Source organism: Marmota marmota, unplaced genomic scaffold (assembly GCF_001458135.2).
Source record: "Marmota marmota marmota unplaced genomic scaffold, marMar, whole genome shotgun sequence".
Lineage (NCBI taxonomy): Eukaryota > Metazoa > Chordata > Mammalia > Rodentia > Sciuridae > Marmota > Marmota marmota.
Genome location: NW_025999990.1, coordinates 18,918,005 through 18,931,638, shown reverse-complemented (window position 1 = coordinate 18,931,638; position 13,634 = coordinate 18,918,005). Strand labels below are relative to the sequence as shown.

At 51.3% G+C, this 13,634-nt stretch overlaps 1 protein-coding gene across 1 annotated transcript in view; it reads right to left on the bottom strand.

Annotated features, from left to right (window-relative positions):
- Smad7 (SMAD family member 7) overlaps positions 1 to 13,606 on the bottom strand; it is a gene marked incomplete at its 5' end in the record, with an annotated part of 28,456 nt that extends 14,850 nt beyond the window's left edge. Inside the window, 3 exons of the mRNA XM_015482194.2 lie at positions 6,383 to 6,457; positions 11,997 to 12,050; positions 13,411 to 13,606. Of these exons, the coding sequence (XP_015337680.2) occupies positions 6,383 to 6,457; positions 11,997 to 12,050; positions 13,411 to 13,606 (325 nt within the window). The remainder of the gene's footprint in view (positions 1 to 6,382; positions 6,458 to 11,996; positions 12,051 to 13,410) is intronic.
- Positions 13,607 to 13,634: the final 28 nt, after the last annotated feature.

The window sequence follows — 13,634 nt, the reverse complement described above, 5'->3', positions numbered from 1 at the left end:
GGTGGAGAGAAGGGGGGGAAAAAGCCCCGGCCAGCCATCTCTCAGCCACTACCTTTCATGAACAACTTTTTTCTGGAGTTCTTCTCAAAAAAGGGATGATGCAATTTCCTGTCTTGTCCCAATATTTCCTGTTAACTTACAAGGTGAAAGTTATCACTATGTTTAAATAACTGTCCTAAACGCCATCGAAAGTTCCTTTCCCACCCGTTACAACCTGTTCCCATCTCAGAATACAAATACAGCCTTTTGTACACCTTCAAGAGTGGAGCTAAGGCAAAGCCTGGTTCATCCTAGAACAGACACAATCTACAATGTCAGCTTCCACAGGACCTGGGCCAAGGCTGAGGTCCTCAAGCCGAGCCCACAGGGGGAAGGCAGAAGGGGCCGGGGGACGGCAAGTGAGAGCAGAGTGGCCACGACCAAGTGAATGTGGCTTTCTTGGTGTGTTAGCCACTAAATTGAGGACTGTGCCTCAGCAGTTAATAATATCTCCCCGCTGAAAATAGCCCATAGAGGAAGCCTCCGTGTGACAGTAGGCAAGCGGCCAGACACTGGGCCAGCCATTCAATCCCCAGCGAGAAAGATGCTAGAGCCAGTGGTGACCTCCCGGTGGCCAGGCTCACAGTATTCTCACGAGGCTCCCGCAAAGGGCCGGTGCCCTGGCCAGTCACTGGCCTGCCCCAGAAGACAGGGAGGATGTCACACGCACCAGGGGCTCTGGTGGCTCAGGAAGGATCTGGGTCACCTGGCTCTGGGAGCTAGCCCTTACTGCGTCTTGCCTCACTGTCACTGGGCTGGGCAGGCCAGAGGACAAAGCAGGGTGGTTGGGGCAAGAGAAAGCCCTGTGCTCCCTTCCCCCAGCAGAAAGGTCAGATTTGGGAAAGGAACTTCCCCCCACCTTCTGCTTCTCATTTAACTCCAGATGCACTTGCTTGTTCAGGTAAAACAAGAAGCAGCTCCCAGGTCCCAGGAGACCACAGGGTGCAGTGGAATCAAGCACCCATAGTATCCCACAATAGACCCCAGGACCTAACGGGAGGCTCTCCTCTCCACAGTCACCATTCTTGATTGGTTCTCCAAACATGCACATGTATTTAAAAGCTAGCACAGTTACTTTTTAAAATTGTAAAGACACATAGCAGGAAACATACCACCAGTGACACTCAGCACATTCACCACTGTCTAGTTCCTGAATATTTTCATCCCCACAGAAGGACACCAGACCCATGGGTCACTTTTGCAATCTCATTCACAACAGCAAAGCAAATCGGAGAAAGATACACAGTCACCGCTTTCCCGCAAATGTGTCTATCACCAAGCAAAACTCTCACTTGAGAAGAGGCTTGATCCCAAGGGATTCGAATGTACAAGCCAGTCTAGAAACCAGCACCCTGGGCCTTTTTAGATTCTTCCAGGTTTAGATATCTGTTTCATTTACAGGTGCTACTTCAAGTTCAAGGCCCCTGGAAGAAAGTGAACAAAGACCAGCTCTGCCATCATAACACTGCAAGGAGCAATATTATGGAAAAGTCACAACAGTAATAAAGAAGTAAAGGAGGCCAACTCCATCATGGATCCTCTGGCATTTCCTCCCTTTTCGCTGCCTGGCTGGCTCAGCTTGCCTACAGAGGGTCCTCAGGTTTACAGCCTGGTCTGCTAAGTGAAGGCCCTGCTGGGGGTGGGGGAGTCAGTGTGTTAGATTGTAGCCCAAAGCCACATCACCTGGAGCCTGGCTTTCCCCTGGCCCCCTCCCCCTCACTGGCTGGCCCAGTTCTGCCTGGGGACAGGATGCAAGAGGCAGCAGCCCATCTAGTCTGGCCTGCAGAGCAGCCCAAATTTACTCCTGAGACTTTAAATGCTGTCACCCTGCATTTAACCCCTGCCTAACTGCCACATTCTTTCCAAGACAAAGGGGGTTTTATCAGGAGTTCTACTCCAGGGACGGGCACATGACCTCAGGCACTGCAGAAGAGGCCAACAAACAGTCAGAGCTGCGGTCCAGGACTGGTGACACCAGGGTGTGGGTGTGCACCAGGTGAGCCTGCCCTAGCCCCAAGTCATTAGGCTGGCTTATTAGGGAGATACAGACTGTAGGTGTCACTGAAGTCACAGACTGTCATTTCTCACAGTGGCCCAGGGGGAAGGGGGCAGGTGAGGAAGGAGCTCACCCCTGGTCACTGTGCTGGCTCTTGGGATTCCCCCCAAAGCCCGGGCTCCTGACCAACAGGATCAAAGTCTGCCCCTCTCCCCTCCCCCATGCCATCAGAGACCTCAATGAAACCAGAAGGTACTTATTCCCAGGCAGGGAGAGACGACATCGAAAAACACAGCAACAGGCACCCAGGCCCAGATTTCTAGTTCTTTATCACAATTTCAAACCAGACAATAAATAATTGTTCACATGCAGCTGAATAGCTTCCCTTAAAACAGGATGGAGCAATCTTTCCTAAGCTACTTGGTTTGAGCCCAAGTCGGCCATGGGCTGAGCCAGGGAGGCATTTTCAGATTATATAGGCATTTTCGGAGGCTCTTTTCTGAAGCCAAGACAGATGGCAGCAGGGATCAAAGAGGAGGAAACAGACATTGCTCCTCAAGTGGGTGCTGATGCAAGGATGCTCCCACTCCCAGACTTGGGTGCCATGGATCTTAAGACCTTAGCAAAGGAACTGGCCCCCCTTGGGATGATGTCCTTCCAAATAAGCATGCTGGCACAGCCAAGAGATGGGGTTCCCTCAATCCCCTGCAAGACGTGTGATCATTTTGGCCTCTGATACCCCTACCTCCCTCCAGGAAATCACAGGGACACCTCTTTTGAAGCTTAAATAACTACAAAAGGCTGGTGGCCTCCAATCCTGCTCTGGCTGGGGAAGTCCATCTGGCTGAGAACCAGCCAGTGCCAGGCATTTATATCTGGTGGTGGCGGCTGGAGGACGGGTCTGTCACTGAATAACCTAGAACAGGTGAGAGGTTGTTCCTTCCACCCAAAGGAGGACAGCAGACAGGTGAAGCGCAAGACCCCCAGAAACTCCAGATGGAGGCTCACAGATGACAGCTTCGAACACATGCTTTTCATTACTAGTGACACAGTGGAAGCTGTGGGAGCAAATCCTTTCCATTTCCACCCCTGAGCTGGACCTAGAAGCTTCCTGGATACGTCAGACCTTGCCAAGGTGGATCTTCCTGAGCCATGACACATGTGTCCAAGCAGAAGCAAGGGCTTGATCTGGAGTTGCATTCCTTTCAAAAAAGACACGCTTGCTGAGAGAGCTGAACTCAGGCTGCCAAATCACAGTACCAATCCACAAACACCACCCAAGGCCACATCTTCATGGAGAGGCTCCTCTGACGTCAACCAAACATGGGACAGGACCTTAGCCTATCTCCACGCCTGCCTGTGGGCATATGCGTGCTCGCGTGTCTGCGCACGGGACTGTCTGTATGTCTAAGGCACGCAGTGCATGTATACACACACACACACACACACACACACACACACACACATAAGCTTGCACTGAGCAATCCATCTGTCTCAGAGAGCCGGCTGTCAGAAATGAAAGTACAATCTCCTGGAACCAAAGTCACTGCCTTCTAAAAATGATCCATTTTCCCAGACTGAGGATACTTGCAGGGGTGGGGTGTGTTTCACTTGCAAGGAAGGACTGGGCCTGTCGGTCCCCTCCCCGCACCCCCCCCCCAAGCCAAGATGCGAGGCTGGAATTCCAACCTGCAGCCAGCGGCCCTGCTCCCTGGGCTCTACCCGCCCACTCCCCTTCCTCTGGGCCAGCCATTTGCAAGGGCGCAGGAAAGGGAAGGGCCAGCCTTGGAGTCACCCCTGCATCTCAGGAGGGGGTAGGCCTTTGAGCACGCCCCACCCCCACCTCTGAGGCACCGCATTTTCGCATTTTCACATTCGGCTGCTTTTTCTTTCCCTTCTTCCCTTGCCAAGAGAATCAAGCTCTGGCTCCCGCTGCCGACCTTCCTCCCACCCTAAACTGAGCCCCATTCATTAAGCCGGTCTCAGTCAGGGCAGGACAGGAAGGAAAACAGCACACAGGGCCTGTGAAACAGACTCCGAGAGGTTATTTCAAGCGGGAGGAGGCAGAAAACCCTCACAGGCGCTTTGGCTGCTCCCCACCCTGATGCCCAGCTCGCACCCCCATCCTGGGGTCTGCTATGCTAACCCCTTCCCCCACTGTGTCTGGCCCCATTCAGCTGCCACACCCCTGTGGCCCCAAGGCAGAGGTGCCCAGGCCACCCCAGGAACCCTCAACCTCTGGAAAAGGACTAGGTCCAGTCTTTCTGCAGCTCACAAAACCCTCCGTCCTGCCCTGGCTGCAGTCGTCTTAGGGGGTCATACACACCACAAAGAGTATATCCCACCAACTCTTCTCTGGACACCCCCAAACCACTGGCATCAACTCAAAAAGGAGTTCCTACCTCCTCCCCCCGCGGCACGTTATTAATACATGGTTCCAACTACGCTCAGGAAGAAGAAAGAGCTCCAACTTTGAAGCCCTGGGAATTAGTAAATCAAGAGCTAAAATTCAAAACAAATGCTCTTTCATGTGCAGGCCCCCCCCCTTTTTTTCTTTTTGCAGTTTTGTCAAACCACACCATTTCTTCAGAGACACACCCCTTCTTCCTAGCAGCTCCACATTAATCTACGTGGCTGCAATTATCTGGGGGTCTGGGGGGGAGTCGGTCATGATTGTTTTAGCCCCTGGTTTCTTTCGAGGACTGGAGGAATTGGAGGGGAGGAAAAAGGCTACCCATCTCGGAAGGGCTGTCCGGGTCACACAGTTTGGCTCCTGGGGCTGGGCGAGGAGGCACTCAGGCTGGTGGTGGCTCAGGCTGGTGTCCTCATTTCCTCCAGCAGAGGAGACAGACAAGATGTTATCAATAAGACAAACCTTCCGAAAAGCCCCTTTCAAAAGCTACCACTTCCCTTGCTTATTTCATGTGGTTTGGAGGGGCTGGGGCTCCTCCCTGCACACCCAGGGTTTAAAAAAATAAAAGCATCCAACAACATCCCGAGCATGTTATTCTGCTCAGACCCTTTCCTCTCCTTGTCCCTTTCTTTCAAGAACTCTCTCAACTCCCTCAGCCTTAGAAAGCAGAAAAAATACAATTTACACATCACTGTGCTTGCCTGCTGGCTCCCTGCTCAGCCACCGTCCACCCCCCACCCCCTGCCCAAAGCCCCCTCTCCTCTGGGTCCTTCTTTTCCTGCTCAGTTCTCATTAGAAGCCTTGAGTAAACAATACCCAGTGTCTCAGATAACAGAGTATATACTGCCCTGAAATCAAAACAAACAAGGGTCTCCCCACAGACACTCAGCAAGCTCTACTCCTGGAGGGGAGGGAGCTACCCAGGAGGAGCTGTATGTGAGCAGCACGTGGTGGCAAAGCTTGACCAATTAGTCAGGGGGTAACCCCACAAAGGAGGGTGCAAAACAAGTTTTACTGCTTCCATTTGAGCTGCTACACCATAGCCTTACACAGTGGCCCAAAGGCAAGAAAATGACCAGAACTCTGCTACAACTACTCTTGCTTTTTACCCGCCAGGTGACTTTCTCTGGCTTTAGCTACTTCTTAAAATCTAGTGATGGCGTGGTGAGGTGAAAGAAACAGGAAGAAAGAGAATGTCTTTAGAAAAGAACTATCTGCCTCTCACTTACACAGTGCCAGTAAGCTTCCCCCAGTATCACCCTTTCCTGGTGTCCTCAGGGACAATGAGGGATAGGCTCCCCAATGCCGCATCTTCTCCATCCCATGATCCTCCAGCACCAGCATTCCAGGGCCTCAGCCTGTGGGCCACCAGAGGAAAGCCTGCCCTCAGGGGACAGCTAGGGAATCCACTGTCTGCAGCATACCTGCCCTGTAGTTCCTATCCCCAGACATGGGCTGGAGAATTCTGCACAGAGCTGGAAGGGCAATCAGGACTTGGAAAGGAGGTTCAAGAATCTGTTTGGAATTGGTTCAACAAGTTCCCCTAAAGGTGCATCCCCCTGCTTCAAGCCACCTCATGCACAAAGAGCAAGGGCAAAAACAGAGCTTAAATGCATGAGTTCAAGACACAAAATCACCAAGCGGAAGTCCCTCGAGCCATGAGCTGCTTAAAACCACCACAAAACAACACAAAACTAGCCCCTGGCCAGCTCCAGTTTCCCCATCCATGGAACTGGCCAATGCTGCATAAAGGACTGTAGGACGATGAGCTCCAGCACCAGCCTCCCTGAACGCATCCAGTTTAAGGCACATAAAAATGAGAATGAGAACAACTCCAGACCAGCTGGGGTGGCAGAAGGCCACCCCCTTCCTTCAGACTCCAGCAATTTCTAAAAATCTTGGAATTGCCAGGAAAATAAGAGAAAGCATCTTACCTGAAAGCCCCCCAGGGGCCAGATAATTTGTTCCCCCTGTTTCAGCGGAGGAAGGCACAGCATCTGGACAGTCTGCTGTGGATTCAAAGAGGGGGAGAAACATATGAATACACCACGACTCGTCTCTAGGCACAGCCTAAACAGCACAACAGAGGGCCAGCCTTGGTGCAGATTATCAATGTTCTGCCCATCCTGAGACAGACCACAGCACCTTGTCACCTCTCTGGGCTCTGGGGCAGCCCTTAATCTTTAGTCAAGTCAGGCTGGATCACAGACTGGCTCAATTCCTCTTAATTACAAGTCCCCATTGAGGGGACTTGGTGGTTCCGACGTCAAAGGAGGTTCAGGTATACTTTCTCCACCCTGGCTGCTGTGTCCTCCCTAATAGAGGAGGTAGCCTCTCTGATATGCCCATCCATGAAGGTTTTGCCCTGGTCTTTCTTTTCCTTTTTAACTGAGGTCTAACTTGAGTATAGTAGAGCATAAACGTTTCAAGTGGACTCATGTATACACCTGTGTAAGCACCACCAGATCAAGATAGAAGCTTCCCAGCCAGGCTCCAAGCCCGAGGGGAAATGCTCTCCCTGCTTCCAAACTGTCCAAACCTCCCCCATTTCTGGAAACCTTCCCGGGCAACCCCATTCCACAAGGCTGCTTGATCTCAGCTCCGACAAAAATCTTTCAGGCACTCAGTTTCCTCCTGCTGCCTTGGCTAATCCTTTTCCACCTTCAGATTCTGTTGTGCCCTAACTGGACTTGTCCATCACCCTCAGGTGCTCAGCACAGTGACCTCAATGCTAATGAGGATAATGACCATTCCAGCTGAGAAATACTCTACAACCGCCCTCCAAGCAATTTAAACAAAAAATAATGCCCATGAACCACAACTAATTAGCCCCATGGAACACAAATACACAGGACCCTGTCAATTTCTCATGCACCATTGCCAATGCCAAACTTCCTGAAGTCTATGTAGAAAGCCTGAGAATGGTGTTTCCCAGCTCCACAGCTAATGCACCAAGTTGGATGGTATATACTCAAGTCCTTCCACCCAAGGCCACCAGGCCACCAGCAACGAGTCTCTGGGGTGTGCATTACCAGTTTCTAAGTGGAGCCCCCCTTGACAACACTGGCAAAAAGGAAACCTAACCAAAGAGAAGACAGAAGGCAAGCAGTCCACGGGAGCCCTTGGATGGCACAGTACATTCCTCCAACTCCGCTGAAACAGGGGGAACAAATTACAGGTGGCCAAGCCCAGGCTGCAGAGCTCCCAGTCATCGTTATGATCTCCAAGCTTCTGCTGTCTGTCCCCCTTAAATGCTGAGATTCTCTCTCTAATCCAGAGTCCTTCCCTCTCCCATATCCTCTGACACTCTCTCCCAGACTGGAATAATAACTTTTGAAGAACTTTTCTGGGCTGGGCTGGACTAGGGGTTAGTTCAGTGGTAAATGCCCTGGATTTGATCCCTAGCACCATCAAGAACAAATCAACAAAAGACCCCCTCCTAAATGGGGAGGGGCAGGAGGAGGGCAGGCAGAGGAGGGCAAGGGGAGGGCAAGGGGAGGACAGGGCAGGAGGCTGTGTGTGTAATCTCATTTCATCAGGAGAGAGTCTAATTCCTAACAGGAATATACAGCTTTGCAGGATATACTTAATCAAATGGAAAACAATAGAGAGAAGCAGGAAATGGAGTTACTGGTTAATTGGTGTATGCCCTGTACTTTCTAAACTACTCTGAGGGCCTTCACCATTTTCTAGAGATAGACTTCTCATCCCCCTTTCCTCCACCCACCCCATATTAAACATGATGACTTATCCATAGCCACTCCCCCCAGCTCAGGCTGGCTGAATGCCAGGGGCAAGGTGTGTTTCAAAGGAAAAGCTTGGCCTCTCCAGGCAGAGCTGAGACCACAGTCGGGGTGTCAGCCTGTCTCACATCAAAGGTAAGCCAGCTCCAACGCTGGCAACCACACGCGTTTTTTATGAAATGGTGTTCTGCCCTTCTGCAGTGCCTTTGATCTCAGGAGGGATTTACAAACGTTAATTAGGCCTCCCTACCAGCCCTGTGAAGTAGCAAAACATACCTGTTCCACATGCACCCAGGTAAACTGAGGCGTCATTGACTAGCTCAAGGGGCCACCCAGCGAGCCAGGCCATTCCCAAGAGTCCAGCTCCTAGCCCATGGCTATGTCCACTCCCCGCAAACCCCCGGCAGGCCACTGAGTCTCAACAACTCTCCCTGGAGGTGGCCAGGCTGAACCAGTTTTCAGCATCCAGACTGGCCTCAAGCTACAGCCTGGCTTGTAAGGCTTGTAAAGATCAAGGGGGCCAGACTTTTATCCCTTACCCACAAAGACAGACTTCCAAAGTCAGAGTCTCACCATCTGCCTGTGTCTCCTGCTCCCTAAAACCCAGGCTGGCAGTCAGCAGCACTAGGCTGTTCCTGGTTCTCATCTACTGCTATTTAACAAAAAGCACCCAGGCCATGCTGGGTTCTGGGGGAGAAAAAAAGACTCACCCTCTGTCCTAGAGCTTCTAAAGCAGAGGGTTTGTTACCACAAAGTCTAAAACCCCAAGCCTGGGGAGCAACCACAGAATGAACTTGAGGGAATTTCACCAAACTGTCCCTACCCAGAGAGCCAGGGCAGGCTTACCAACTTAGTTCTGAGCTTCCTAAGCACTGCTGGCATCAGAGTCCACCACCATCACAACCAGTATACCTGGGCTCTGCCCCAGGTGGTTCAGACCTCAAAGAAACCCTAGTAGTGACAGAAGAACGCTGTACTGCCACATTCTAACTTTTAGGGAGGCCCATCATTCCACCTGTGGAATGAATGAAAGGAGCAGTAAATGAATGAATGAATGAATGAATCATCTAATCAAACTCTTTCATCACCTGGATTTAAAGTGAGACCAGGAAAAGTTAAGAGAGACCTAGGGACCAAAGTTAAGAGGCAAAGGCAGGGTGCCATCTCAGGTCAAGATACCAGACTTTCTGCTAGGCTTTGGAAACTGAATCTATGAATGGTCACTGGCCACCTGGGTTCTTCAAACCTTCCAGAGAGCAGACATAGAGCACACAGGAAGAAGAACCCACAAAGTTACCGTCTCAGATTCCTCACTCCATAAACTGAAATCTAGCAGCAAACAGCAAATTCTTATTACTTGTGGAATAGGGAGTCTTCCTACCTTCCATTAGCCACAAGTCACAACCACTTTGCCCTGAGGCTCAGGCCCCTCTAATACTCCTTGGAAGATGACTCTGCTGGTGTGGGACCACACAGTGCCAGCTGTTCAAAGTCTGCGCCCTCCCAGAGGCTGTAGCAAGAGAGCTTAAACCACCACAAAATGGAGCCCCCAGTTTTAGCCCACCAAAGGCTCCTTCAACTCAGTGGAACCTACCCCTACCCACCCTTCCCATCTCCTCTTCTCAAGCTGGAAACTTCATAGCTGTGTAACTGGTCAAGACTTCAAACAGTTGTCCATTATAAAACCTTATGCCTGCTCACCTAGGAACCCTAGAGCACAGATCCAACCTCGGCTGAGCAATGTAAGCAGCCCGTCTAAATTCCCAGGCCCAGCACTCTGTGGTACTAGGTGGGGGTAGGTGGCTAGGGCAGTACCCTCCCATCTGGGTGTCTAACCGCAACACCCCTGGCCACCACCACCAGCAAAACCAGTTCCAGACTTGTCCCCCTCCAGCTCCAGACCATTCCTCTCCTGGGGGGCTTCATCTGTTACTGTCCCTAGGTTCTTCTGCAACAGTTGTCTTTTTGTTGTTGTTTTCCTTTTTTTGTTTTGTTTTAAACAAAATGTTTTGGGTGAGTAACCAGCTGTTTGGGTTTCCGATTAGCAGGTTAATCACTTCCTATTGGCTGTTCTGAAGAACACTTCTCCCCCCCCCCCACCTTCTGGAAATGGCACATTCCTGTCTTTGTGGCTTCTCTGTTTACACACATTTTGCTACCTAATGTCAACACTTGCTAATGAATAAATATATCACTCTACTCACCAAAAAGGAGGCCCCTGACCTGACAGAATGACTGCTTAAATCCTGAGAACACATTATCCCAGTGTCTGCAATAAACCCAAGAGAACAAGGTCCTTCTTTTCTATGATTTTGGGGGTTTTGGGGAACACTGACCCTAGCAGTTTCTACCCCTGGGCCCATGAAATTTTCTCTCTTTTAAGGAAAACCTTCAAATTTGAAGAATACAGAAAGAAAAGCAAAACCTAGACAGTGATGGTCCCTTGGAACAACCTAGTCTTGATTCTTTAAGCCAAAAACTCAGGCAAGTTACATTCTTTGGGAAAACAGCTTGGTAATTTTTAGTTAACGTTTGTTACAAATACAGAGAGCTGCTTATCTCCTCATTAATGGCCATTTATCTAGTGTTTTGTAAATCGAAAGCAAAATATCACATGCTTTGCAGGTCACTTATTAGACAGGCACCAGGCAAGCAGAAACGCCTTCCCAACTTGAGAGCTGGTGGAGTCCCGGGAGGGCTGGCTGCAGAGCATGGGCTTCGGTTACACGTTCATTAAAGTATTTAATTTATGACAACGCCCCAGCAAAACTTTTAATTAGTGGGGGAAAAGGCCCGACAGCCAAAACTCATGAGGCGGAAGGACTTATAGAATTCCGGGAGCTAAATGGTGCCCAACCCTTCACTTTTCCTTCTCCCAGAACCTTGGCAAAATAAAAATGTCACAAGCGGTTATATTTTCTCAGGCACCCAGCATTCAGACATAAAAAACAAAGTTACAATCTGTACTTTTAGCAAATGAATCTCCCTCTGTAAGAAGGGGCTCCAGGAAACAAAGCTTGTTCCTGCTGTCATCCCCAATCCGTTCTGCTGACCCTGTCCCCTGGCACTGACAGCTCCAAAGGATGGGCCCTTGTACTGCCAGCCAGAAGTTGAATGCAGACAACCGCAACGGGGCTGGTGCCAGTCTCAAATGGGCTTCTGCCCTGGCCCCATGCCATCCGGTGACAAAGCAACAGGCAGGCAGAGTTATGCTAAAAACTTTTATGGGCCCTACCAAGAATTCTGAGAAAACCCCAGGAGGGCTGACTCTGGAGGTGGCTGGGCAGGGGCTGGACCTTCCCTTTACCTGTTGCCCATGCTTCTTAAGTGTTCTAGTGTCTCACCCCAAACCCAAGTCCCCTCTGCAACTTCTGAAACAGTCTTCCCTTCCATCTGATCATCCCTTCCATCCTTTCCACTGATTCTCCTGGCACTTACAAAGTCTCTGAATGTTCCCATCAACCTGTCCTATTTGGCTTCCAAGACACCGCATGGATTAAAGCCTCCCTGAGTTAAAAAAGCTGAGCTAACTTTGGTCAATACGACCAATTTGCAAATACGAAAAAGAGAAACAAAATGTAAAGAATATGGAGGAAACACTTTCACAAAAATAAATAAGTTAATAAGTAATAATAATAATAATAATAAAAGCAAAACAACAGAAAAATTCAAACTGCCCATAGAGGAAAACCTAGCACCAACTGGACCAAGCACCTCCCAGGCAGCAGCCCAGACATACACAGCCGGGGTTCTAGAGGTTCCGGTTCTAACTTAAGATAAAATATTTTGAAAATCATCGACTCACCAGTTGGCTTGAGAAAATCCATCGGGTATCTGGAGTAGGGAGGGGGGGGAGACTCTGGAATTAAAAAAAGTAAGAGAATATAAAGTGCGAGCCATGAGAAAGAGAGATAGAAACTTGTGATAACAGAGGCATTCTTTCAGCCCAACTGTTTGTCTTAGCTGTGGGGGTTGGAGGCCGGGCCGCGAGGCGGTGATTGCCTTGATATTTAGCTGTCAGATAAACAAAAGAGGCCGCCTGGCGCCAGCCTCGGCGCTCCGCTCCTCTACGTCTGCGGCCGCCGCCGCCGCGCTCGGCGGGCCCGGCTGGAAACCACCGGCTCGGCCGAGAGACCAAGCCGCACTTCACCGTTCACAGGGCCGGGGGCAACCAGGCCCCCTCGGAATCCTGGAACTCGAGACCCCGCTCCCCTCCCCCACCCGCCCGCCCCCAGGAGGGCAGCTCGCCTCCGCCCCCGCCGCTCCGCCCGGCACCGCGGGTGGGGGGGCACCGGCCCCCCTCCCAGCCCACCTGGGAGATGCACCCCAAGTGTGCTGGTGAACTTGGGGGTTCTGCAGGCATCTAGGGTGCGCCCCCCCACCCGTACACAAAGCCGCCGGGAACAGAGAAGGATGGGGAGGGAAAGATAAAAGGGTGGGCGCCTGGGGTCTCAGCCTGAAGCCGAGGCCCCAGCGCGGTTAAGGGGCCGCAGCGTCACCGAGACGCTGGGAAACCGCCATTCTAACGACCATTAATTGTATACTTTTCTGTGCTGAAGAAAGGAAAAAGTAGGGGGCAGCCAACTTCTCCTGGCTGCCGGTTCCTTTCCACCCGGGGCTGGCAGAGCTTAGGGACAGTAGATACCCAATTCGGCCTCCCATCCTAATCCTCTGCCCCCAAACTCGGAAGCTGCGAGGCCAGGGCAGTATCTGGGCCACTTGTGCCCGATGTGACTCTCCTTATTTACTAAAGCTGCGGAGACCTTCCAGCTTTTATAGCTCGCTTTCCCCCAGCCTTCTTTGGCGGGCTTGGACCGTATCCAACTCGGCCACACACCTCAGTGCCTTTCCGGGTGAAGGGGAGGCGTGACCCCCACTTCTCTTTGCACCCCCTTGCTGATCTGCAAACAAGAGCCTCTGGTTTTTAGATGCAAGTCTGTACGGTGAATGCATAAGCAGTGCCCATGGACACCCTCGGGGCGACAGAGGAGAAAAGCCAGGAAGGGAACCCCCAAGGAATGCCCTTCGAACTTCCCCTTGTCCCTTCTCTGTTTTAGTCCCTCACGTTTGCTTCAGGAGAGGACGTATTGTCCCCTCGGAAAGGTGAGTGCCCACACAACACACACACATACACACACACACAGAAAGCCCACCAGGACTTTTCTTCCAGCACTTGCGCACCAGGGAGAGGAAAGAGTAGGCACAGAACAACTTCTTACCTAGTTCGCAGAGTCTGCTAAGGTGATGGGGGTTGCAGCACACCAGCTCGGGGTTGATCTTCCCGTAAGATTCACAGCAACACAGCCTCTTGACTTCCGAGGAATGCCTGAGATCCGGCCACCTGAACACTTTGCACAGCAGGAGGGGGAGCGAGTAGGACAAGGGCGGCTGCGCGGGTTGCGCACTGGGTACCCTTCCCGCGCCAGTAGGCGGAGTGGCGGGT